General features: G+C 34.6%; 1 protein-coding gene across 7 annotated transcripts in view; it reads left to right on the top strand.

Annotated features, from left to right (window-relative positions):
* The window catches only part of LOC115210705 (prominin-1-A), a 132398-nt gene that overhangs the window by 76288 nt on the left and 29003 nt on the right, over window positions 1-27107 (top strand). For 5 of the 7 annotated variants that reach the window (XM_036502043.1, XM_029779398.2, XM_036502047.1 and 2 more), the window contains exons 7-19: window positions 890-973; window positions 4338-4525; window positions 5541-5609; window positions 9516-9579; window positions 10399-10472; window positions 13896-13978; window positions 14135-14281; window positions 14579-14708; window positions 16938-17014; window positions 17767-17845; window positions 20691-20837; window positions 22246-22254; window positions 23055-23069. In XM_036502043.1, coding sequence (XP_036357936.1) covers window positions 890-973; window positions 4338-4525; window positions 5541-5609; window positions 9516-9579; window positions 10399-10472; window positions 13896-13978; window positions 14135-14281; window positions 14579-14708; window positions 16938-17014; window positions 17767-17845; window positions 20691-20837; window positions 22246-22254; window positions 23055-23069 — 1166 coding nt within the window. The remainder of the gene's footprint in view (window positions 1-889; window positions 974-4337; window positions 4526-5540; window positions 5610-9515; window positions 9580-10398; window positions 10473-13895; window positions 13979-14134; window positions 14282-14578; window positions 14709-16937; window positions 17015-17766; window positions 17846-20690; window positions 20838-22245; window positions 22255-23054; window positions 23070-27107) is intronic. The other 2 variants (XM_036502045.1, XM_036502046.1) reach the window with 2 other exon arrangements.

The raw sequence follows: 27107 nt of genomic DNA on the forward strand, positions 1-27107 counted from the left end.
TGATGAATTGCACAATCACCCTATTAACTGTAAAATGTGGGATCCCAAGGTTTTCTGCAATTTTATGCTATGTTCACCTTCAGTTCACCACAATACAGCTTCTTTCAGATTTGGACAGTCCCAAGGCCTCTTTTCTATGTGGCATGATTAAACTCACATATAGAACCTGAAACATAAAAATGTTAGTTAATAAAACAAACCTTTTCAAGTTAAAATAAACATAAAACGATGTGTGTGTGTGTGTGTGTGTGTGTGTGTGTGTGTGTACTTGCATAATTGTCCTTATTATTTATCTCTAGATCAGGCTCAGTTGAGTGCACTTAAGATTAATGGTATTTCAGCTGGGACCAATCTGGCTTTTTGTATGTCCAAGACTACATTGGGAAAGGTTTTAGATATACATATTTTCTGTTTCTCAAGATGGTAGGGTATGATTGGCGAAGATTTGGTTGCTACTTTTAGCAAATCAAACGCCTGTGTAGTGGCTCCCAGATATCTACCTAGTATTTCATGCTATACAAAGTAGTCTCCCTTAGTTATTCTTCGTAGCATCTAAGCCAATAATACTCTGTTCTTTAGTACTGGAAACAATATTTCGTATTTCACTAATGTTACAGTTAACTTTTCAAAATTATTTTCTTATGTAATTGCTTTTCTCTAGTAAGTTTGGTTTTGCATGTCTAAAACCTGTCTTGATGATTTTATAAAAATGTTTTTTTATGTAGTCCAGAGACAAATGAAAAGTTATACAAATTTTTAGTACTTAAATATAAATTGAAAGTACATCAAAATACAATTTAGAATAAATGGTATTGAGAAATGAAAACATTTTATATTCATTCATTTATTTAACAGGACCCTACTTAAACTTTATCTTTTTCATTATCAGATGCTGGTAACCGTACTTTAGAATTGCTTGATAAGAGTGTTAATGCTACTTCATTACTGAATAAAGTAGAAGTGTTTGGAGAAGGTAAGTGCTTGCCATGTTACTAGATATTTTTGAGATAACACAGTAACCATACTTACTTCCATGTACTCATTTCTGCTGTTGAGTAGCTGGAAGATAAATTTTGCAATTATCTTTTATTGTTTATCTTACATTTGTTTTGGTCATTGGACTGTGGCCATGCTGTGGCACTGCCTTGAAGGGCTTTAGTCAAATGAATCATTCCCAGAATTTTATTTCTCTTTTTTTTTAAGCCTGGTACTTATTCTATCATCTGTTTCACCAAACTGCTAAGTTACATGAACACAAACAAACCAGCACCAGTTGTCAAGCAGTGGTAGAGTATAAACACATATACACACATGCACATTCACAAAACCGGGCTTCTTTCAGTTTCCATCTACCAGATCCATTTAGAAGGCTTTGGATGGCCAGGGGCTATAGCAGAAGACACTTGCCTAAGATTCCATGCAGTGGGATTGAGCCTGGAATTATCTGGTTGAGAAGCAGACTTCTTACCACACATCCATGACCTGTGTCTGTAATTAAGATAAATAACATATAGATAAACACATATAAACACAATTTAGTTTTCTGTGAAGCTGTTTTGAATTATAACCAATCTATGACACTAGATTATAGCACAGTAACTCATTCACATTAAAATTTTAATATGTCTACATCTACTCTAAGCAGTGAACTAGCAGAATCATTAGCACACTTGATAAAATGATCAGCAGTATTTTGCTTGTCTTTACATTCTGAGTTCAACTTTGCCTTTCATCCTTTTAGGGTCAATAAGTACCAGTTGAGCCCTGGGGTTGATGTAATCAACTTACCTTCTCCCCCGAAATTGCTAACATTGTGCCAAAATTTGAAACCAAAATGTCTGCATCTGCTGATTTAAGTTTATGTGAAGGGTTGTGCTTCCTGGAATTCATAGCACTGTGTAACATGATTTTTGTTCTTGGGTAGCAACTGTTATTTTTTTATTTGCTTACCTCTTCAAAGTATGAAAAATGGCTAATATTTCCTTCAAACTTTGATCTTGTTACTTTTATTCAAATTCCAAAGAATCCCTCTCAACACATGGCTATGATGTTCCTCTACTATTCCTGCTCATGATCAGAGACACTCACATTGTCAGCCACTAAGGGCCATGCTCAAGTGGTTCAGGTGAAGCAATTGACAAGCAAATTTGTGGTATTGAGCAGAATATTTGCTATAACAATATTTCTACTTCAGCAACTCTGTGCTGAATCTGTCTGAAATGTAATGGATTTCAGATCACTAAAGCAAAGTTTGAAGGGAATAGTAGTTATTTCCTTTGATTTTTAGGTAGATGCAAATAGGGTGGGGATTAACATTTACTGACCAAAGAAAAATAAAAATTTTGTTACACATTGTAGTTCATAGTGTTTTCAACAAAAACAAGAGAGGATATGATGCCTGTGCTAATTGTGTTTATTAATTTTAATGATTATAACTGTTGAGGTATTAACCCCATCTTTAGAAATGAAGTTTCATTTTTGGATTTGTATGTGCACATTTTGATCAAGTGTCTTATTCCTGTGTATGTACATTAAAGCAGACTTGATTCAAACTTGGAATGTTTATTTCTAAAATCAAGATTATAACACCATTACTTTCTACAAGTGATTGCAATACCATGCTAGGAATCTGTCCCCCTTTAACTTCAATATGTGTCCTACTTTCTACAAAAGCCCTTAATTCCTGCTGTCAGTATTGAGAAAAGTACTAAGTAACTGCATTGGGAAACACAGCAACTGCTGTTCTCTGCTGCAGCAGCCTGATCAATCGACTAGAAGTAGTTGTTGAACAATTTTAGCAGGAATTATTTAGCACAATCAGTGTATTCAGGCACATGATCATCTCTTAACTGTTGAGGATTTTAAAGCTTAGTCAGGGCCTACAGATTCACTCTCTTTGCTTTTACCAAAAACACCAAAGCTATTCTTACCCCTGATTCATTAACACAAATGGTAGTTTCTCAAGTGTGAGAAAGAAGTTCTGCAATTTCTTATAAACAACCTACATAGATGATGTGTTTATAGTGATCATATGTTTGCATTGCACATTAACTCACTCTCTCCATCAAATCAACATTGCCTGACAGGTGCATGATGTGCCATACGTCAGATGTTGAAGTGATCGCACAGCAATATGAGATGAAAACTTTTTGCTCAAGAACACAAGCACTGCCTGGTCTGGGAATTAAACCCAGGATTTTATGATCATGAATGCAACACCTCAACCAATAGGTTATGTGTTGTCATTACTAACACATATAGTTTAGCAATAAAGGTTTCCAGCTTGAAACAAGTCTGATATTTGTATTTTTATATGTTGTTTAGCCAGGAGAGGAAGAGTAGTACCTATGACCTTTTTTAGATTCAAGACTTGCAAAAGAAAGTTAGCTTCAGACTAAAGATTTAATTTGAAAGTTTGCAACAGAGTGGACTCTGCAAAAAGCATCTGAGTTGGTTGTATTAAACAGGGTTATAGATTTAAGTCTGCCAACCAAAAATAGAACCGGTCCATCCAATAGGAGCTTTTACAGTTTCCATCTATCAAATTTCACTCATGGCTTTGGTTGACCCAGGAGGATTATATTAGAAGACACTAACCCATGGTGCCACACAGTAAAATTGAATTTGAAACCATGTAGTTACCAAGTAGAACTTCTTGACCTTTATCAGGAATGGGACACTTGTTGACAATCAACAATCAAACTGATTAAAATATAGTGTAGATGTAAATATTTAGAAATATGTTTCATCATAATTAAAATGAGGTTAATAATTTGAAAAATTATAATCTTATTATCTCCTCTTAGATTTTTGGGTAAAGATAAAATCTTTTGTTAGAATCACATTAAAGAGGAAAACTCTTCCTATTATGAAAGTTTGATAGAATAAATGTCTGTCTAAATATTAAACTGTTATCGTATTGATTAATTCTCCTATTTAATTTTTAATGTGCTTGAGAAGACAGGTCAAGCTTAATGAAATTGTAATCATTGCCAGTGCCGGTGACCTGTACTGGTGACACATAAAAAGCACCCAGTACATTCTGGGGAATGGTTGGCATTAGGAAGGACATCTAGCCATAGAAACTATGCTAAAACAGACTGGAACCAAGCTTACCAGTTATAGTGAAACCATCTAACCCATGCCAGCATGGAAAACAGACAGTAAATGATGATGATTAGAGTATCTGGTGAGCCAGATACTTTCAATAAATTCTTGATAAAATAGGAATCACAAAAAGAATTTACTTTTGCCTTTATCATTTACAAATTGGTTAGAATTCTGATACTCTATGGCATATTGTATTGTTTAAGATTAATTTGTGTTATTTTTTTCAGAAATAAAAGACCTAAGAAACTCAGTGAGCAATCTGAGCCACTCACTGAATAATTTAACTGTGCTTGGCCAAACACTAGAATCTAATTTGACTAATATAAAACAACAAATTCAACTGCAAAATTGCACCAATTGTAATGAAATCAAAAATTATGTTAAAAACACGGAAGTGGTTGCAAATTTTAGCAAGGTAAGATTTTGAAACTCCTAATTACATTTTAATTGTTCATGGTTCTAGATGATTGATCACCATTTTATAACTTTTACATCATTGAAACAATGCTGGACCACTACGTAGTCATTTGACCTGCTGGGAAGAGTTGCAAAATCTCTCATACCATACACCTAACTATCTTAAAAAAAAGGGAACTACACATTGGATAATATAGTTCTTGATTCTCTCTGTCTAAAAAGTAGACAGGATGATCACAGCTGAAATGCCTTTGATCAGATATTTGCTCAATCAGGGCTTGTTTTGGCTAAACAGTAATTTTTTCCCCCTATCATGTGTCAATGTCATATTTTCAACAGATTTTTGTTCAACATTTAATGTAGGAAATCGATGTGTATTGTAATTTATATGAGGAGCTTCTAAAATATTTTATGCACTTGTCTCCACGCCAACCGCTATGGAGTTTGAAAATCTTGGATAGCTTATTTTTAGAGCATGTGTGTTTCCTGTCACTATCCAAATGTATAGGTTTGGTGCTATTTAAAGATGGTGCCCTTACCTAGTGTAACTATATGACAGTATAGCAAGATTTGAACTTAGAATCTTGCTATTAATACTCCACTGCATTAACCTGCCTTTGAAAATAATCTTGGAAAAGCAAGATCTTTGCTTATTGAGCCATCTTTATCAATATCACCAACATAGTCAATATCAAACCAATGTGGAACCTCTGTATGGATTTATCGTCTGCTAGAAATAGCAGCCAAATCTTCCCCAAATCATACTCTGGCAGTTGCAAAAATAGAAGACGCAGTTGGATAATATACTCTTATACATTATTTAAAAAAGGAAAGATGGGCAAGGCTGGAACATCTTCATCATAGGTCTGTCTGTTCAGTTAGGATTGACCTAGGCTAAACAACATGTCTCTTTGAAATTAAAATGTAGATATAATTGTTTTCTTGTTTACTAATATCTTTTCCCCCACTTCGTTAAAAATTAATTATAACCACCATCTTCCACTTTTTTTCAGCTGGATTCCCAAAAAGCAATGTTGACAAAATTAGACAAAGCCTTGAATATTTCCCATCTTGCTGTTGAAGTAAGTTATATGTATTTCAAATTTATATTTCTGATTTTCTAATGGATGCGGACTTGGTTGTTTGGATGTTTGGTTTAGAAGTTTGCTTCTCAATCATCTGGATGCAGATTTGATCCTCAGGCAAAGGTCTTCTACCCATAGTCTTGGGTTCGCTTATCACTGTTCTATGAATGGGATTTAGTAGAAAGAATTTGCACTAGTATGACGTGTGTGTTTGTCATTCACCAATATATGTCAGCAAAGGATGTTTACACCTGTGAGAAAAATGATAAACTGGGCTTTCACACCATATAAAATACCTTTTTGCCTTAGTTCTCCCTAGTTTGCTCAGACTATCTTCTCATTCTTGCTATTGGAAATGCAATAAATCAACAATGTTTGGTTCATTGGAAACCTGTACTTAACAATGCAATATAGCAGTAATATTTATATGAATATCAATTAATATTAATGTTTTCATCCTCTTAATTCCATTTAAAACTTGTAAACTACTATGATCTTCGAAGACATCCATTTCAGAAAAGTTAGTTCTCTTATAAAAACTGGTGTTTGTAGACTTACATAATTATGAATTTATATTTTGGCCCATCAGGAATCACGGCTGAGATGCTTAAAATATCTGGTGGTGTGGGTTATGGTCTAGTCACCAGTATTGTAAACCAGGTAGTTCATGAAGGAGTCATACCCAACGACTGGCATAGCAGCACCATAGTCAACTGCTACAAAGTCAAATAAATCAAAATCAACTCAAATCACAGCCAAATGGAAATTGTAGTTGTGTCCGTTACTAGTACTGGTGGCATGCAATAAGCACCATTTATGCATGGGTCATTGCCAGTGCTGCCTGACTGGCTCCCTGTGCCAATGGCACTTAAAAAGCACCGTCCGAACATGGTTGATGCCAACCCCCCATCCCGACTGGCTCCTGTGCCGGTAGCATGGAAAAAGCACCGTCTGAATGTGGCCAATCCCATTGCTGCCTAACTGGTTCCCATGCCTGTGGCACATAAAAAGCACTCACTACACTCTGAGTAATTGGGTTTAGGAAGGGCATCCAGCTGTAGAAACATTGCCAAATCAGATTGGAACCTGGTGTGGTCTCCATGGCTTGCTAGTACCCAGTCAAACCGTCAAACCCATGCCAGCATGGAAAACAGATGTTAAATGATGATGATGATAGTGATGACTAAAATGCTTTTACCTATAAGTCTGCTATTTTTATTGAGTGCTTTATAAAGAAACTGGTTTAACTCAATTTTGCATGGTTATTTTTCTGTAAATATATCAACTCTTGCTTTGTGTTTAGCAAATGCAGAGGTATGAGTGCAATATCAATTTTCATTCATTATCACTTATCTTCTTTATCCATTTTCTAATCAAATGGACATCAAATTTTTGCTCAGGGAGCTTCTATGTATTTGCTTAACTTGCAAGAAATAGTAGCCAAATCTCTCAAATCACACTTTGCTGTCTTACAAAATTGTGTTGGATATGTGGTTCTGAATTTAGAATGCTCTGGGACAAAATATGATGGTCCAAAGCTGGACATTATCAGTTTGTTTGATGAGAGCTTAACAACAATAATAAGTACTAATCACTGCCTTAAATCTTTTGTATGCAATTTCTCTCTGAAATTTCCACTATATTTGAAAACTTTATTCATGCTTTTCTCAGAATTGCTTGTATTTCACTGCAATGTAACTTCACCTGTGTTTTTTTATCATACAATTTATCTATTGTGAGTCAAAGTTTGCTTTCTTTGTCCCTTGATATACTATGCAAATCATATTGGCTCCAATCTCAGCACTAATTCTGTCACTTAAATAACACTATAACTACTTCCTGTAGATTATTGTCAGTTTATGGTCTCAAGTTTTTAAATACACAATACGAATTGTGTTTGTAAAGTAACACATTTGAAATATTGTATCTTTGTTGATCTACTTTTTATCCTGCTTACACCTCCTACACAACAGTCAGTTTTTTTTCACTTAACCTACTGTAGCCTAAATAATAATCTGTTTTAAACCTCTTATCTACTACAGCCTTAGAAATAATCTGTGGTTACCTACTTCATTCCTATATATTACTCAAGGCTAGACAGTGTGGCAAGAGGTTTGCTTCCCAACCACATGGTTCTGAGCTCAGTCCCATTATGTGGCACCTTGAGTAAGTGTCTTCTGCTATAGCCCTGAGTTGACCAAAGCCTGTGAGTGGATTTGGTAGGTAGAAACTGAAAGAAGCATGTTATATATGCAGACATATGTATATATATATATATGTATCTGTGAGTGTATGTCTTTGTGATTGTCTCACCACCACAACTTGACTTGTTTATGTCCCTGTAACTTAGTAGTTTGGCAACAGAGACTGATAGAATAAGTCCCAGGCTTTAAAATTTATAGGTTTGTTGTAGTAAGACAGACTTGAAGGCATAAAGCACAGTCACCAGAAACAAGGAGCTAATCATTTTCAGACCTCTAAAGCTTGGAATAGGAAACATTTTAAACTTCTGCTGGGCTGGTTTTGCTGTAAGAACCTTATTGCTTAGAAAGGAGGTTCTTTCAGTACTTGGTCTTGAATGTCATTATTTTCACTTCAAAAGTGGAGGCGACACAAAGTGAAAGCAAATTACCTTTATTGTAAATACTTGACACCCACACAACCTTAAATTATCTACTGGATTGATTACTAATCTTGAACCTATTTTTAATCCTTTAATTTATGACCTGAACAGCTCTCTCACATGCAACTAGGCCATAACCTATCTTTTCTCTCAATACAGCTTTTGTTAGATCCCTTTTTACTAAAGAATTGTAGGACTTTTTCTCTAGCATTGCTAGAGTTTTTAATTCATTTACTTATTTACTTTTTTTTTTGTTCAATAATTTTGGCCAATTTGGTTTGTTAAGGGTATTTATACAACAAATACACAACTTAAAATTTATAATAATAATAATGAAATTATTGTATACAGTGCTCAGGTGCACCACAACTTGTCAGAAAGTGCATATAAAGTACATGCAGTAATGTAGAAATGTCTGGAAAGTGAACATGCTTGTGTGTGTATGGAGGGGAGAAAATCAAGTGTAGTGTTGGCGAATCTCGGGAAGTCTTGAAGGATGCAGTGCTCCGACAACTAACAACCGATGCCGGCAGTTTGTTCCACACTTCAGCAACTCTCAGCGTGAAAAAATGTTTCCTGAAGTCATGGGAGCTGTAGAAGAAAAAAAGTCATAAGCTCTGAAATAAAGAAGATTTCACCCCTTAGGTTCTTGTATGTTGATAGTTTAGTTGTTAGCTATAGAGGAAAATATTTAGTTATTTAACAAAATCCTTCACCTTGATATCAAAGAAAAAGTTGTATTATGGTAAAAGATAGTTATAAACTACAGAGTGACCACGAAGTCGAGATGAATGAATGAGCTCAAATTGCATCGTGTTCATAGAAATCTCACAAAGTACATCACTGATGGTAGAAAACATGTTGAAAATGTTATTCATTAATTTGACTTAGTGGTTCTCAATTGGGATCCATATGGCCCTTGGGGTTCCATATAAGATTTTGTTGTTAAAATTTATATGCAAAAATATTGATTATACTTCTACAATTCACAAAATATTTTAGCAATTTTTTTAATGCAATTCCTAATAGTATTTAATTATAAAAATATGATGGGATTGCTTTAAAACTGCAAATGGCTACAGGGGTCTAGTTAAAGAAAAAGAGGAATCAAAAGAATTCACAGGCAAAAAATGGTTGAGAATTATTATCTACCTCAATAAAATTATTGCAAGTATGCATTTTCATATATATATCCGGACTTTGCCCTATATAGTAACTAGTAGCAGACTAAAAGTAGCAGAAGTTGATATAGTAACATTCTTTTTGAATTCTCATTGCAGGCTAGAGAAAAGTTTGCAGATATTTCCACTAATATTTCTTCAATTATGGAAAAAAATAAAAAAAGTAAGTTATTGTTGATATTTATTATTTTAATGTAGTCAGTATCCCATTATTTTTCGTAACTGGCTCAAAGTGTATTTTGTTCCATATTCTACTTTTTCCTGTTTGCATACACTAGATGGATTTGCAAATTTGAATATTTCAGTAGATTTATGTTGAATTATGAACTTGTTCATAATTCAACAGAGATTGACATGAACTTGTTATATTCACTGTATGTGCTTTATTTTTTATTTCCTCGGAAATTTTATTTTTAGCTTCTTTTATGACTTAAAATTTGGTGGCATAAGTAATAAGGTGCCTTACTGTAAATTAATACCACAATGTTATTAAGAGATACAGAAGATAAATTGAAAGGCTGACATGCTGCAGGACCAAGGATTGACAGCTTGTAGCCAGCCACCAACATTTTGTTATCTAAAGAGCTAAAATATTTTACTCTCACCGATGCCTGTCAAACACATAATGTAAGTAGGTAGAACACACTGTTGAAAAAAATGAATGCTCTAATGTCAGCATGTGTTGTTAGCTTACAGTGCCAAGTTCAAAGCTTTTCATTAGCAAAACCTGTGACCAGATGTTCTATCTAATAGATGAAATGCCTCTTAACTGCTTGAAAGTTGATGAAAAATATTATGTTATTTCTCTTAGCTATAGAATAACTAGAGTAAAGAAGGTGCTAAGACAAAGATTGATTCAGTGTGTTATAAAAGGTTTCTGTAATTATCTTCCAGTTAAATTCCCCATTGCATTTTGTTAATTCCAATGTTGGTACTTGAAATGTATCTCTCTTTAGCTAATGTTTTTTTAAATTTTATTTAGATGTTCAAAAACGTCTCACCGAAGTAACGGACAATGTTGATAGTGCATTGAAAAAACTTGATAAATCAAAAGAAGTAAGTATTATTTCTTCCTTTGCCTTCATGTATCTCAAAGTCAGCAGAAGTAAATCTTGATGGGAAATACTGACTATAAAACTAAAGAAAATACCTAATAACCTTGGCTTATTAGAGCATAATTAACACAACATATCACCATCACTACTAAATTTAACAGCTGATGGTCCATCAACATAGCTGCCTCCTTTCAATGTTTTTCATTCACTGTTCTGGTCACACTTGGGTTATTTTAGTTCATTCTTTTAACTCCTATACTTAATTTAATAATCTGTTTATCTCTGTTGAATGGTTGAGTTCACTTAAGCCACATTACTCCCAAGACCTGATTTACTTAGGTTAATTACAATTTGCATACACATCGTTTTCTTTATCCAGTTTTCCATGGTAGCATGGGTTAGTTGAATATATTATTGAGACATTGCTTTACTGCTGGGTGCCTTTCCTATCACTAACCATTAACTTGTTTTCAAGTAAATGATCTCCTATTTCACATTTTTGAAGGTGCAAAACACACTATATAAAAAAAAAAACAAGGTCCCAGATTTGAAGTCAGTTTGATAAGTGTTATGCACAAAATTCTCAGACCTTGAATCACTTTCGTAACTTTCTGTTAATTAAAAGTTTAATAAAAGTGTGTTTGTGTACCTGCATGTCTTTCTGTCTGTCTGTCTGCATGCATGTATCTATATCTACAAAAAAATTACTTTCATGAAAGCTAACATGCAAATGAGATAAAGAAGCAAAAAAATAAAACACTAATATAGGGTGACCCAAAAGTAGGTTTACAATTATCATGCAGGCACTTTAAATTTCTTTTAAAACATTTTATTACATTTAAGTTACTATCTTACAAATAACTGAATTAGCATAGAATAATGGTTTCATATATTTTTATAATTAAGATCTAAACTGTTAGTATATGAATGTGGAAGAGATAGTTGAGTAACTGTAAACCTACTTTTGGGCCACCCTGTACATGCATGGATATAGTGAAGAATTTACATGGTGGACCAGAATGACATGCATCGCTCAATTTGAAAGAGCTTTCTTGTTTCAATATCCTGTGTGGAGCATTCTTTCAAGAAAAAGAAAACTTGAAGAGACAGGTTCTGGTTATACTTTCTTTTATAAAGTAAAAAGTGAAAAGCATCAGGATTGAGACCATCAACAAGATAAAAAATATATCCTCTTTTCCAGAACAGAACCGAGTGCTGATGACTTGGCTCAACTGATCACTGTCTCATCATCATACACATAAAAATCATCATTTTGTTAAATCATAAAACTAACAGTCATTATCATTTTGAAGAAAACATAACATTTCAAAGCTTGAAAATTAGAGACACATTTCAAACAGATCTTCATCTAGAACTGATTTCAAACCCTACATTAATCACTCTCTTGATGAAAAATAGTCATCAATTTGAAATATCATCACTGAGATAGCATATGCTGTCGTATTTCATTAAAGCGGAGCCAAACCTGGTTTGACTATAAAAACTATGAAATCAAGCAACTCATTAATGGAAGTGAAATGCTTGGATGTCACACAAACAAAACTTAAGATCAATTTTTTTTTTTTTTTACTTCATCTCATTTGCATTTCACCTTTCATTTAAGTTAACACTTGCTCCACTCATCTATTTCTGGTCTTCATTGATCTTCCATGTTCAATGATCATGTCTTATTATTATTCATAACATCACAGTTACACATATTTTAGTCTTACATTTGGAAGGAGAAAGAAACATTTTATTGCTTACAGAGTTACCAACTGTCTGCACTTTCACCCCTTTCTTACTCTAATCACTATACTGTCACTACAACAACCCTAGTAACTTATTTAGATCATTTCGGTGTGGAAACTTATTGGAGGGACAAATTCTGTTACTGGATGATATGTTTAATTTGGCCTGGTTTATACCATCACTTTGTGCTTGTGTGTTTTTGCTGAATCCACTCTATTGCTGGCATTCAGACAACCTGAAAAAGGTTGAACACTGCTCTTCCTCCTCTTAGTAACAGTAGATCGAGCACAGCCATCTATCTGAAGGGGTTTGTGATTTGTTCGCCCTCCTACTTACTAGGACTTTGGTTTCTGCAACATTGACTCTAAGGCCCTTTGATTCTAAAACTTGCTTCCACACCTGGAATTTCTTCTAGTTCTGGTAGTGATTCCTCTATGAGAGCAAGGTCATCAGCATAGAGGAGCTCCCAAGGGCAGCCTGTCTTCAATTCCTCTGTTGTTGCCTGGAGAACTATGATGAATAAGAGGACGCTGAGGGCTGATTCTTGGTGAACCCCTACTTCTATTTGGAATTTTTCGCTATACTCATTGCTGACCCTTACCTTACTGACAGCATCCCTGTACAGCTCTTATTAACCACTCATCAATCCCCAGTTTCCCCATCACCCACCAGATAAGGGATGAGGAGACCCTGTCAAATGCTTTCTTAAAGTCAACAAGAGCCAAGTATAGGGGTTTATCTTTGCCTAGGTATTTCTCCTCCAGTTGCCATACCAGGAATATAGCATCAGTGGTGCTTTTACCTGGTACAAAACCAAACTGCATCTCATCTAAGCAGACTCTCTCCCTAATTAGTTGGGCTATGACCATCTCTATGACCTTCATTGCCTGATCCAGCAGTTTGATACCCCTGTAGTTATTTCTATCTAAAGCATCCCCTTTACCTTTATAGCAGTTGACTATGGTGCTGCTATGCCAGTCATTGGGTATGACTCCTTTGTGAACTACCTGGTTTACAATACAGGTGACTAGGCCATGACCCACACCACCAGATATTAGTAAATAAATAATACATAAATAAATAAATGTACTTACACTAATTATACAGCACTGAGTTCCCATACAAATTGAGCAAGCTCACTTCACAGATATCACTGAATTGAAATGAATGCATAAACCCAATCATTAATTACAATTGGACATTTAGAGAAAGTAAATGTTTGACATCTAGTCAAGCTATATCAACATAGTCAATAAGGAAACCCCTGTGTAGTCACTTAACTATCTAGAAATAGAGCCAAACTTCCTTTAAAATCACACTCAACCTTCTTAAGGAATGACACATTGGATAATGTAGTTCTAGATATACTATGCCTGAAGAAAAGAAAATGGGATAGTCATGACTGAGGTACCTGTATTCATCAGTCTACTTGATTAGAACTGACTTAGTGTTAAGCAACATAAAAACAAATAAAACAGCAAAATAATTTTTCATTTCCACACTTTAAAACTTCAGCATAGCAAACATAATTTGTACCTGAAAAGGATTGACATGTAGACATTTTTTAAAGTCAAACAATATTTCTTGGCTGTAACTATTCTAGGATTGTCAGAGATGATTTGATTTTAAAAATGTCTTGTTTTACATATACAATTTTTCTGTCTTTAAACAGGATATTCCACTTGACCAGCTCACTAACATAATAAATGATGCTGAAGAATATCGCCGTGCACATGTAGACTATGTTAACATTCCGTGAGTCACTCTTTCTTATTGAATTTTGTTGAGAATAATTTAAAATTTATTGTATTTTTTTTTTGAAAAATTTATGATTTTTTTAATGTCATATATGATACTTTCATTTATTAATATTTTACAATTGTTTTCTTTTTTGTTTTGTTTTTCATTTAGATGGTACATTGGTTTAGGTGCAGCATCTATACTCCTATTAATTGTCATATTCATTTATCTTGGGATCCTTTTTGGATTGTGTGGAGAACGACATGGTGAAAATAGTAATTGTTGTAACAAAAATGTTGCTGCTAACTTTCTTCTAACGTGAGTGAAACTAATAATGTTGTTTTTCTTTGCATTGGTATTTTTAGATGTCTTAAATTTATAAATTATCTCTTATAAATCAGTTGGAATATTTAAAAAAAAAAAGTTTTATTAAAAATACTACTGGAAAATCTACTAAAAGTAAAGACAGAGATATGTGTAAGTGTTATTTAAATACCACCGTAATTTTTTTATACCATGCAAGCAGATATAAAACTTCCCCTCCAAGAAGTACTAAGAATATTTTGAGTTGTCTAGAAAATTAAATGTGATAGTGATTTTTTTTTTTTATTTCAGTGCTGTTGGATTCTTCTTCCTATTTTCTTGGATACTGATGATACTTGTAATTGTCTACTTTGTCCTTGGTGGTGTTCTCTACACTGAAGGCTGCCGTTACATTGATCGTTCACATCCACAACGTCTTCAGGTAACAATCTTCTGACTTCATCTTTAAACATTTATAGACATAAACAGATTACAAATTTTAGGAGGCAGGGGTCAGTGAAACAATTATGTAAATCCTCTTGATGTTGCTTTTCCAGATGTCTTGCCATCTGTTTCCTTTAAACTTTAGGATTTGTCATCCTCTCTTGACAATCATAGTTAACCAATTTGGTGCCCTAGCCTGCTGTTCATAGCTGCTGTCTTTTCCAGGACACGATACAGTGACAGTGATGGAATATGAACATAACTATTCAACCGAGATGCTGAAACTTTTTCCTTTTGACCATTGCAGTGTCTGTATAAACTATTCAAACCCCTTCATATGAGATGTGTTAAAAAAGTATCTGACCTTTGGGCATAAAAAGATAATTTTGTATACTTCACAAATTTTATTTAATCACCTTCAAAATACTTTCCTTCAGAGTTCACACACTTCTTCCAGCAGTTCTGCCACTAATGGTAACATCTCTGGAATATAGAGATCCACTGTCGCTTTTCTCATAATTTCATCTCATGACTTGAATCACTTGTCTTTCAGTGTGGCTTCAGTTTAGGGAAAAACCAGAAGTCACACAGTGCCAGGTAAGGAGAGTAGGGAACCTGTCAAACAAGTGGTGTGTTATTCTTGACCAGGAAAGCTTGAATTACGAGGTGTGTTCAAAAGTATCCAACTTTACTTTCTTACCGGCACTCTCTCCATGCACAAATCCACCATTAAAATGGAATGTACTGATCCTTCATGAGTAATTTCTTGGATTGTTACACAATGGTCTTCTATGACTATTCACCAAGTCTTTACAATCAGCTCCTTGTTTCATCTTGTGAATGACCTACCTGAACAATCTTTGCTCTCCACTGAGGTGTAGCCATGTTTGAAGCAGTTGTACTACTCCTTGATCTGAGTTTTGACCATTGCATCATTACCAAAGACCTGTTGAATCTTCTGGATGGTTTGAGCTTGAGTATCACCAAGCTTTTTGCAAAACTTGATACAATGACTCTACTTGGTGTGTTAGGTCATCTTGCTTGAAAGCAAAAATCCAACAAGTGCACATCTATACTCAAGGCATAGTAGTTCAAAATTGAAGTGGTCTACTAGCAGATGTATGAAATTGTTCATGCATGTGCAGGAAAGGTAAGGTCACCTCCCATCCAAAGGATTTTGCCTGTGTGACATTGGTTTTAGTGGGGAAAAAAATAAAGTTCAATATTTTTTGAATGCACTTCATAGATTACCATTTCATTTGTCAATTTTCTCTTAGGAATCTTGCATAGTTTTACTTCAAGATGTCAACTGGTCAGCTCTTCACTTTGATTTAATATATTAAGCATGAGTTTAAAATTAAAAAAATGCAGGCACAATCTTTAATGATTTAGCAGCAATTTACATTAAAAGAAAAGTTATTTAGAATGTCTTTTTGGGTCAAAATCTCTAAAGATTCTAGTTAAATATAGGGACTTCAAGGTGTAGATGGCTTCTGCCAAAGCAGTGTTTTGGCATTATTCCTGTACATCTATGTTCATGAAAACCTCCTTGAGATTTTAATACTAGTTGGATCAACTGTGTTGTCCCTCAAATAAAATGCAGTGTTGGAATATACTCTGTTATAAACTATTTACATACCTTCATTGATTGCTTTTCCATTCATTTTACTGTTAATCTTTATTTGGGGAACATGCATAGATATACACATTTTGTATGAAAATCATAGTTTTTCTGTAACTGAAGTGACGTTGAACTTAGTTCTTGCTAACCTTATTCTGTATAACTGAAATGCCCAGAAAGAAATATCAATATTCATGTCAACTGTAAATCTCCAGCTAACAACATCCATCTGAGAATTCTCCCATTGAAACAGAGTTACTTAAACTATCTCCAAGTTAGTCAGTTTATCACAAGTTTTCTGTATAATATCAAACCACACTATTGATTAGACAAGAATTTGTCAAGTAAAACAACAAACCATGGATTTCTTGATTCAGAGTTCATTGTTGCAACAGTCTTTCACTATTAATAATGTGGGAATATATGAAGGCAAGAGCTGCCAAAAACCCCCCACTTGAAATGCTTTTAGGTTTGAGGTGATGAGTCTCGTTTGTTATTAATCACTTCAGTAAATGAACATAAACTAAGATTTGCCATTTAATGTTGCTTTATTAATTACAGCTGATAGATAGTTTATCTTAATTTGGATTTTCTAATTATTTGTAGCCATTTTTGTCACCCTTCAATACCTCTTATACTTTTGAGAACCAAGTCGTGGGCATCCGAGCTTACCAAATTCTGGAGTAAGTATTATGTTCTCAAATATTATAATCTTCTTACCACATAGCCACACCTGTGTCTATATGTATTGATTTTTAAAAACAAATTTTCATACTATCAATCTTTTGTTCAGTGCAGTTTAATTTTTTGTTTTCCCTTTTACTTTAATTCCTACATATTGAATGCAACATTCAGATGTAAGTCACATGAATTTCTGTGCTACTAATTAAAAGTCTGCTACTATTTAAATGAAACTCTCTTTGATGTGTTTATAAAATGTTTAATGATTGTCAACTGATATCTCATTTTATTGAATGCTTTCTCAGTATTAAAATACTATGGAACCCATTTATTTTATCTTTTATTTTTTACTTGTTCCAGTCATTTGACTGTGGCTATATCATGGCATCCCCTTGAAATGCTTAGTCAATCAGATTGACCCTAGAACTTTTTTTTTTAAAAACCTAGTATTCTATCGCTCTCTTTTGCAAACCACTAAGATACAGAGATGTAAACACACCGACACTGGTAATCAAGCAATGGTAGGGGACAAACACACACACACATATAAATACAATGGGCTTCTTTCAGTTTCCATCTACCAAATCCACTTTGGTTAGCTCAAGACTATAGTAGAAGACACTTGCCTAAAGTGCCATGCAATGAGACTGAACCTGGAACCATGTGGCTTGGATGCTAAAAATTATTGAACAAAAGATTCTAGTTAAATGTTTTCTTTCACTGTCTCTAATGCCTGTTTTTCATCTTCTTTCAGAAACTGTGGAAAAAATTATTCATTATTCAATGCTATAGGGCTGGACCGAAATATCACTAACTCAGTCATTGATATAAATGTGAGTTCAAAATCAAATCGTTTATTTGCAGAAATGTAAAATTTCATTAAAATTTGTTAAATTGTCATCATTTAACATCCGTTTTCCATGCTGGTGTCGGTTGGATGGTTTGACAGAAGATAGCAAGCCAGGAAACTGCATCAGGCTTCACTGTTTTGGCATGATTTTTACAGCTGGATGCCCTTCCTAACACCAACCACCTTACAAAATAGACTGAGGGTTTTTTCATGTGGTACTAGCATGACATGGTTTTTATGGCTGGATGCCCTTCCGATTGCCACCCACTTTACCATATGGACTGGAAATGTTTTTACATGGCATCAGCACCAGCAGGGTTACTAAGTAACTTGCAAAACAAAGATCCTTTGAGAGGTGGGATATTGGAGGAGGTTGCCTTGTAGCAGGCAATGAGAGGTTAGTGTGACAAAGGGACAGAAACAGGTACCTAGCTATAGAAGAGATACATGGTTACCCTGTCTGGGGGAGAGAGATTGATCAAGAATGAGAGAGAGATATAGAGAGATGGTAGCAATGTGTCACAGCATCCTCTCAAGGTATGGGCATGAGAATACAAATGGGATGGTAGAGAATTGCTAAAGGTGCATGTGTAGAGAGTAGGGAATTCACATGAATGCAAAGAGGGGAGAGAGAGTGCAGTGACTGGTGAAACCTGGGTATATAGAGGAGTGGGGAACAACAGGATAACAATGATACAGTGGGCGGGGCACGAAAGACGGAATTGGGCTGCAAGAATGGGGAAGGAGAGATGTAAAAATACATTTGTGAGGGGGCAGGGTTCTCATCAAAAAATAATTTTTGTCATAAAAAGATAAGTCATTATTTTTCTTGTGAACTGCGTCAGATAAAAGGCAAGTTTTGTAATTATTGGTGATTAATTTTTGATTCATTGTCACATCTTAATATGCAAGTAACTAGGCAATTTTTCAATAGATGTATTGTTAGACCAACCATTTAACTTTGACATGAGACTAATATGCTGTTTAATTTGACAAACATGAAATAGTGGTTGAAACTCTAGGAAACGAAGTTGTTGTTTCATTTGTTTGAACTTTTAGCATTCAGATTACTCTGTCAAAAGTAATACATGTTCATTCACATTGATTTTAATTAATCATCAATTATCTCATAGCTTTGAGATTTCAGTGATGTGATTGTTGATTTTTACAATGATCTTGTTAAGTAGGTGTGAGAGACCAGATCTGGCCAGTTTGAACATTAAGCAGGTAGGGAATTTTGTGCTGGATATAGCCAGTTTCATTGATAAAGGGTTAAACCTTGTTTTTCAATTATGTGGCTCTATTCAGCTACAAAACAAGAACAGATTATGCAATCATTGCATTATACCTTAGGCAAGGCAAACTGGCTTACCTCAGTCGAGTGTACTGAAAATAGGCACTGCCTCTCTTACTTCATGCTTAATTATATTTAAGACTGTATATACAAATTAAGCATATACTCTAGCAACCTCTATACAAATTATCATTATTTTACATCCATTTTTTCATGTTGGCATGAGGCAGACAGGTTTTTTCAGGCAGCATTTTACAGCTGGATGCTCTTTCTGTGGCCAAATCTTATAGTTGTCTCTTATGACTTGCAGGGACATGGTGTGTCTGTTCTAATGCTGGGATACATGTCTATTATTTTGAGAATTATAATAGACTAAACATCTAGTTCGATTCTGAATGCCTTCATTCAATCACATTAGTAGCTGTCTAGCTGATCAGTTATAGCTCTTGAACTGATTTGGTTAAAAGAAATGACAACAGTAATAATAAGAAAACAACATACTTAAATAAAACTGAAGTACTGTATTATCTAAATTATTACTCATTGGAATCTTAAAAGCATGCCTAAACAAAAGAAATCCATTCCATTATTGCTGATATGAAAAAAATAGATCTAAAATAGTTTTGAAAGAAGGGAAAACACCTCTAGAGATGATTTATCTTTGGGAGATATATATATCTATATTTAACAGCAATAATATAACAACCAGTTAATGATGTAGATTAATAAATACAAACAAGTTGCAGAATGTAGGTACGCCTGGCAAGAACTCAACTGTCAGTTAAACATATTTGAAATCTGATGAGTACACTATGCATGAAAGTGCTAATTTTGTTAAAATGCCATAATAAAAAAAAACATGAAAACCAGACTATGTTTTAACTTTATTCAACTGATATATTATTCTATACACATTTACACAAATTTGAAACAAAATATATATATACACACATGCATGCACACACACACACACTTCACTTCATCATCATCATTGTTTTAATGTCCACTTCCCCATGCTTGTATGGAGCAGACTGAACTTGTTGGAGTAGATTTTCTCTGGCTGGATGCCATTGGAAATCTTCCCTGTCTATCTTGTAGCAAAGTAACATTTCTTCATGGCTAGACATGTTTTCACAGAAAATTGAAAATGGACATCACTTATTTGACGGTGACACTCATTAAATATTACCATGTGATGTCAAGACTAGGTGACACACACACACACCTATACCAAGCCATGCCTGATGATTGCTAATTTACCTTTCCACACTCCGAGGTTTCTTCAGTTTGAAGCCATTTGGCAGCGTGCATTGACTAGTATGAGACTAAATGTTTAATATTGTGTAAATCACAGAGAGAGAGGGCTTTCAGTTTCTGTCTACCAGATCCACTTTAAAAGCTTTGGTCAATCCAGGGCTATAGTAGATCAAGTTTCTGTGCAGTGGGACTGAACCTGAAACCACATGAGATGAGAGAAGAGAGAAATAATTATGTACTTTATTCATATGTAATATTTATTCATTTAATTTTTCAGGAACTAAATAAAGCGCTAAAGAACTTATCAAATAAGGAAATTAAAATTGATAAAGTCTCTTTAATCACTCCTGAACTACAAAATAAACTGGATATATTCAAAGACCCTAAGAGTTTCCATATTAATATATCTGAGTATGAAGAAGAGGTAAGTTGGCAGTTAACATTTACCATTAATTTCATGTGGCCAAAATAAATATAAAACACATTGTTAGGAAAGATTATTTTCTTCACATTCCTTGTTTATGGTTTTGTTATTAATTATACCAATTTGAGGTGCTAAATCTGTATTTTGAAGGTATTCTCCAATAATTGAAATGAGTTAAAGATTAATATAATCGTTTATGTTGTTTGAATATTTTATAAATTTGTTATAACCTATAATACCTGTAATTTTTTTTAGAAAAATTAGCAGAATTAAATCAAGAATTTGAAAAGCTAGAATTTGTTGATTGATGCTGAAAATAATAGTTCATGACAAATTAGATATTTAACCAGCTCGGACATATATTAAAAAACTAATGACTTCCAAAAACCCTAGGAGAGAAAGAGGGAAGCGAGTTCTGTTAGAACTCTCTGTCCCTTTGGAGAGTTGCATCAAAGAGGATAGCAAGAGTAAAGGAAAGAAATATGCTGAGCTAGTGGAGTTGTGCCAAAGCAATGGGTAGTGAACAGGATGTGATCCCATTGAGATGGTATGCAGAGGGTTTGCAAGCCAGTCCTGCTACAGAGCACATAACATAGTTGACATAGGGACCAGAAGGCCTTCAAGTTGGCTGTGGAGGCAACAAAGTTTGCCTCAAAGTGGTTGTGAATCAGAAAGTGCAAGCCTTTAAAAGTGTAATGCTACCAGGGGTAGTGCTAACTGGATGCAAGCTTGATCAACCCTGGCTAGGTCATCTAAGTGAATGTGCCTGATAATGAGAGAGCTGAAACATCACTGCTGATGTGCCCTGGTGCATCACAGGAAGATGTATGGAAAAATATCTATTGCACATATTTATTTAGAAATACAAATTAACCTAATTTTTCAACTGCTGGTGATTTTGATATGTCTGTAACTATATTTCCAATGTTTATAATTTTCAATTAGTCTCCAGCATAATCAAGAATTTGAAGAAATTTTATTAATTTTTCATTCTTATGCTTTCATTTGGAATATAATAAAATGTTCAATTATAAAATTATGATGGATGGTTTTAAACTGGAAGATCTCTGTCATAAAACTAGAGGAAGTTTCATACAGATTGTTGTTAAAAGATTAAAGTAACCTTAGTCAACTTTGTTTGAACTAAGATACAAGAATAGTCAATTGAATACTTAGAAAATAATCTGAGTTTAGCAATCCAGACATACAAATGTAACATCTTTATCATGTTACTATCAGTTGGCCTTTGATATTTTAACTAGCCATTTTAAACTTGTGATCTTCATTTTAAAGACTGTAAAGGCTATATTTCACCAACTCCTCTATTGACTGATGTTTAGCCCGGTGTTGGAGAGAGTTTGTCATATAATTCAAATATTTTTAATGTTTCTTCTTTTCTATTCTCAAGCTTCATAAGGTGAGTTCAAATATTTGACCATTGTGATAGCTTGCCACACCATCACAATGCATGGAGCACTTGTTTTCATCATTTAGCTTAGTACAAATTATTAAATGGAATCTGCTATGTTTTATAAATTTGTATGTTTATTACAGCTAAACCATAATTCTGTTAATGTTTTTTTTCTACTTTATTAATATCTAGGCTCATTAACTCCAATTTTAATTTTATTTTTTTAACATATATTGTGTTAAAAGATTCTTAAATCATTTAAATTAATAAGAGTTATTTTCTGGACATTTTGATAATATATACAAAAAAATCAACTTGTTAATTCATAAAAGTTAAGAATAGTATTTTGTGCATGTATAAGAATTTTCACTGCATGTGTATAATATTATATATTTTATGCTGTATTAAAAAATTTAAGTGTTGTATCAAGTTTGCTTTTACGATTTTAATTTGCACCATAATTAATATGTTTGTGTATACATTTGTGTGTGTGTGTGTGTGTGTGTGTGTGTGTATATATTTATATATAGAAATAAATGTACCTATGTTGGTATAACGTTAGCTCTCTTATCACGGAAATATAAAGGTGTGGGTTTGAGTCCCGAATATACACAGTGATCACTTATAAGCTTTAAAGCTTGTAAAATATTGTTATTATTTACAGAATTATCACTTGTCACTGCTTCTCAAATCCTCACAAATATATATATATATATATATATTGTATACATGCACACCTCACATTGAGTACCTTTACTAATATGATTGTTAGATGCTATTTTTATAATGAACATTTTGCTTTGTAGATATCAAATGAGAAGGTTTGTGCTTATGTTGTACATGATTGCTTGCTTGCAAAACAATAAAGAACTTGTTGAATGTATGACTTCATGACAATTTATCATTACTTACAGCATGTCTTTTGTGGAATCCATATGAATATTTTTATGTTATGTTTAATAAGATTATCATGAGCATTATTAATTCACTTTCTTACATTCACTTACTACCATCTTATTTTGTCAATGGGCATGAATATGTAAAATCACTCTTGAAGCATCATCATCATCATCATCATTGCTTAATGTCCTCCTCCTATGCAGGCATGGGTTACATGATTTGACAGGAGCTGGCCAGGTAGAAGACTGCATCATACTTCTGTGTCTGTTTTGGCATGATTTTAACAGCTGGATGCCCTTCCTAACACCATCCACCCTGCAGAGTGGGTTGAGTGCCTTTTATGTGGCACCATCACAGATGAGGTCAGTTTTGGTATGGTTTTTACAGCTGGATGCCCTTCCAAATGCCAGCCACTTCACAGTGTGGACTGGATGCATTTTAAGTGGAACCAGCACTGGCAGGGTCACCAAGTAACTTGCAGGATAAGGGATCGTTGAGAGTGGGTATTGGAGGAGGTGATCTTGTGACAGATGATGAAATGTTAGAGTGTGACAGAGAGACAGAAATAGATGCCTTGTTGTTGAGGAGGTACATGGTTACCCAGCCAGAGAAAGAGTTCATAAGAAAGAGGGCAGAAACAGGTGTACTGCTGTAGAGGAGATACATGGTTATCCAGCCAGAGGGAAGAGTAATGGAGAGAGAGAGAGAGACAGAGTGAGAAATAGCAAGAGTGTAAGAGAGAGCAGGAGAGAGAGGTTGGCGAAGTGCCATAGCATACTCACAAGGTATAGGTATCAGAGCATAAATGGAATGGTAGAGTAAGGAAGAGAGAGATAAATGATGGCTGATACCAGGACATACCCTCAAGGTATGGAGGTTATATATGCGGCAGGGTATTGCCAAGAAGCCATGAGTAAGGAGTAGAGGTAGGAAATATTGTGAATGATGAGAACCTGGGTTTATAAAGGGGTGGGGAAAGCAGTGATGCAGTGAGCACAGGATTGGGGAGTGGGAGATAATTGTAGTATATGAAGAGGAAATGTGGTGGAGAGAAGAGATACAGTTTGAAAGAGATGTAGTTTGGTTTGTTGGGGCAGGGTGTGTGAAAATTTTATTATTTGTGGGTGGAACACAATGCTTCTAGAACTCAGTTTTGTTTGATGTGGGCAGGTCTACTCTAGAAGCTCATGTCACCAGTCATCTCAGTTCATTGTCATTTCTTCCATGAGCCTCAACATCCCATGTCTTCCTGGGTCTCCCTCTTCTGCAGGTGTCATCCACTTGTAGTGACTGACACTTCTTTATACAGCTGTCTTCATTCATATGCATCACATGTTTAACCAATACAGTCTCCTCTCTTGCACACTGCATTTGATTCTCCTTATGCCCAACTTTTGCTCTTTGTTGTTTATACACATTGATGCTGCACATCCAGTGGAGCATACACATGTCCCCTGTGTCCAGAGCCCATGTCTCACTACCATGGAGTATAGCTGTTCATTCACAAGCATCATGCAATCTACCTTTCACTCTGAAAGATAGTCCTTTTGTTGCCAATAGAGGTAGTAGCTCTCTGAACTTTCTCCATTTTATTCTTATTCTAGAAACAATTCTTTCAGAGCATCCACTGTCATTGCTAATTTGGTCACCTAAGTAACAGAAACTACTACCTCAAGAGAGCCTCCTGAGCATTTGAGAGAGTCTAAGTCCTGTGGGCTCTTAGTGCTTATTGTTCCTGCTCATCTGCCACACATAAAGGCGACCTTATCTATTAATCTATTTGTGATTCCACTGCATCTATTATGGTGTCTATAACTTACACTGGGTGCAGTGAATGGAATTACTTCGCACTCCTTTCCAAAATATTGAGCAGGGCTATTTACCTGACAGAAAGAGTCTTATCTGCTTTTTTGCTAACAACAACTTTGGTCTTTGCTAGGTTAACTCTGAGGCCCTTTGATTCCAGGTTTTGCTTCCATACCTGGAATTTCTTCTCTAATTCTGCTCTAGATAATGCAATAAGATTGAGGTCATCATATAGTAGTTCCCATGGGCATCCAGTTTTGAATTCCTTGGTTATGGCCTGGAGGACTATGATGAATAGGAGTGAACTAAGAACTGAGCCCTGGTAAACACCTACCTGTATGCTAAATTCATCACTGTATTTATGGCTGACTCTCATCTTACTGACATCACAGTTGTACATGGCTTGTACAGCTCTAACAAGCTATTCCTCTAATCCTAGCTTCCTTAGAGACCACCAGATAAGAGAACAGGGGACTCTGCCAAAAGCTTTCTCCAAGTTGGCAAAAGCTAAGTACAATGGTTTACTTTTGACCAAATACTTTTCTTGCAGCTGTCTCACTAGAAAGATGGCAACTGTGGTACTCCTCCCAGGTACAAAACCAAACTGTGTCTTATCTAGTTTAATTTTATTCCTCATCAATTGAGCTTATATCTCTTAATTTGTATTGTGACAGAAACAATTGAGGAATGCCTCTCTGTGTGTGTGTGTGTGTGTTGTGTGTGTGTGTGTGTGTGCTACAACATACATGCAGTGTAACTGCTTGTGAAGGTGAAAATACACTGAGTAGATTGCTATCAAACATTCAGTTTTCCATCTTAAATGGATTAGAAGTGAATCATTGTTTTCAATGGTAACTATTGTAGATTTGGTGAAACTCCTGCTAATTTACAGGCTCAAGTTAAGTAGAATGATGTGAGGCATGTTACCTTGTTTGGTAGTGGTTAGATTATCTCATGTCTAAAGACTGATTTAAAATTAAGAAAGCTGTATAACTTGATACAGAATTTAAAAAAAATTTATTGAGTGTATATATTTTTTTTCTAATATTTTAAAAAATAAAGATGCTGTTGCTAAGAATAGATTTTAAATTTTAAATATTTTGCTGATTTTTGAAGTACTCAGTGTTTCAACTAAAGTTGATTAATGTTTCAACTAATTTACTGTTTGACTACCAAAGTGTGAGAAACATGATCGTTTTAGTGAAACAGTAATTGTCTTATTATATATATTTCTAGTACTGTTGTCAGAATACAAAGTATAATTATACGAGTTTATCCATATTTTTTTTCTTTGTGTTCTAATGTGTTGCTTTTTGAACCAGCAGTATTTAAAATGGATCATATTTTTTTGTCTCTCATTTGTTAGTCTGAAGAGGAGACAAGATTGTGCTTGTAGTTAAATGCATTTGTTTAACTTGACTTTATCAAGAGAAACAATGATCTTCAAGGATTCACTTCTTGAGTGGAAGGAATGGAGAACTTGCTTAGTATTAAATGTAACTATTAAGACACTCTAGAGGGGTGAGGCTTAAAAGAGGTAGGTCCTACCAGTAGATTGGTCTAGGACTTGGAGAGGCATGGAGGGACTTGTGACTATTGTGACTAGTTGCAAGGCCCCCATCCTTACAAAAATTTAAATCTCCAATCCCTCTTGAATTTTGAGAGCATCCCCACCTACCAAATGCCATACATCTTGGGTCCCTAAAGCAGTCTTGTTCTGCTTTACTAAATTAATCTCAGAGGCCCTACTAGAGGTACATAGGTAGGTATATGAGCTAGACACAGTTGATAAATTCTGAGGCAGAAACCATTGTAGTTGTAGTAGGAGACAAACAGAAGGAAGACATAGTGTGCCTGTAGTAACTTGAGGTTGTGATGGTATTGACGGATAAAGGTTTGCCTTACACATGTATTATTTATTGGTTTGGGCTTCTTTATGCTTGTTCCATCTGCATACCTCCTTTCCAATTTAATATCTATGTGTCACTTTTATGCTCTATTGTCATTGTTTAGTTTACTTTATTGTACCACCATTTTTAAAATTGTTTACTGCAATTCTTGTTCTATCTTCAGACCTAGTTCATTCTACTTCTGATTGACTGAATGACAATTCTAATCAATGAGATACCTGAATTTTTTAAATGATTCTCCAC

This window comes from Octopus sinensis, linkage group LG4 (genome assembly GCF_006345805.1).
Source record: "Octopus sinensis linkage group LG4, ASM634580v1, whole genome shotgun sequence".
Taxonomy (NCBI): Eukaryota; Metazoa; Mollusca; class Cephalopoda; order Octopoda; family Octopodidae; genus Octopus; species Octopus sinensis.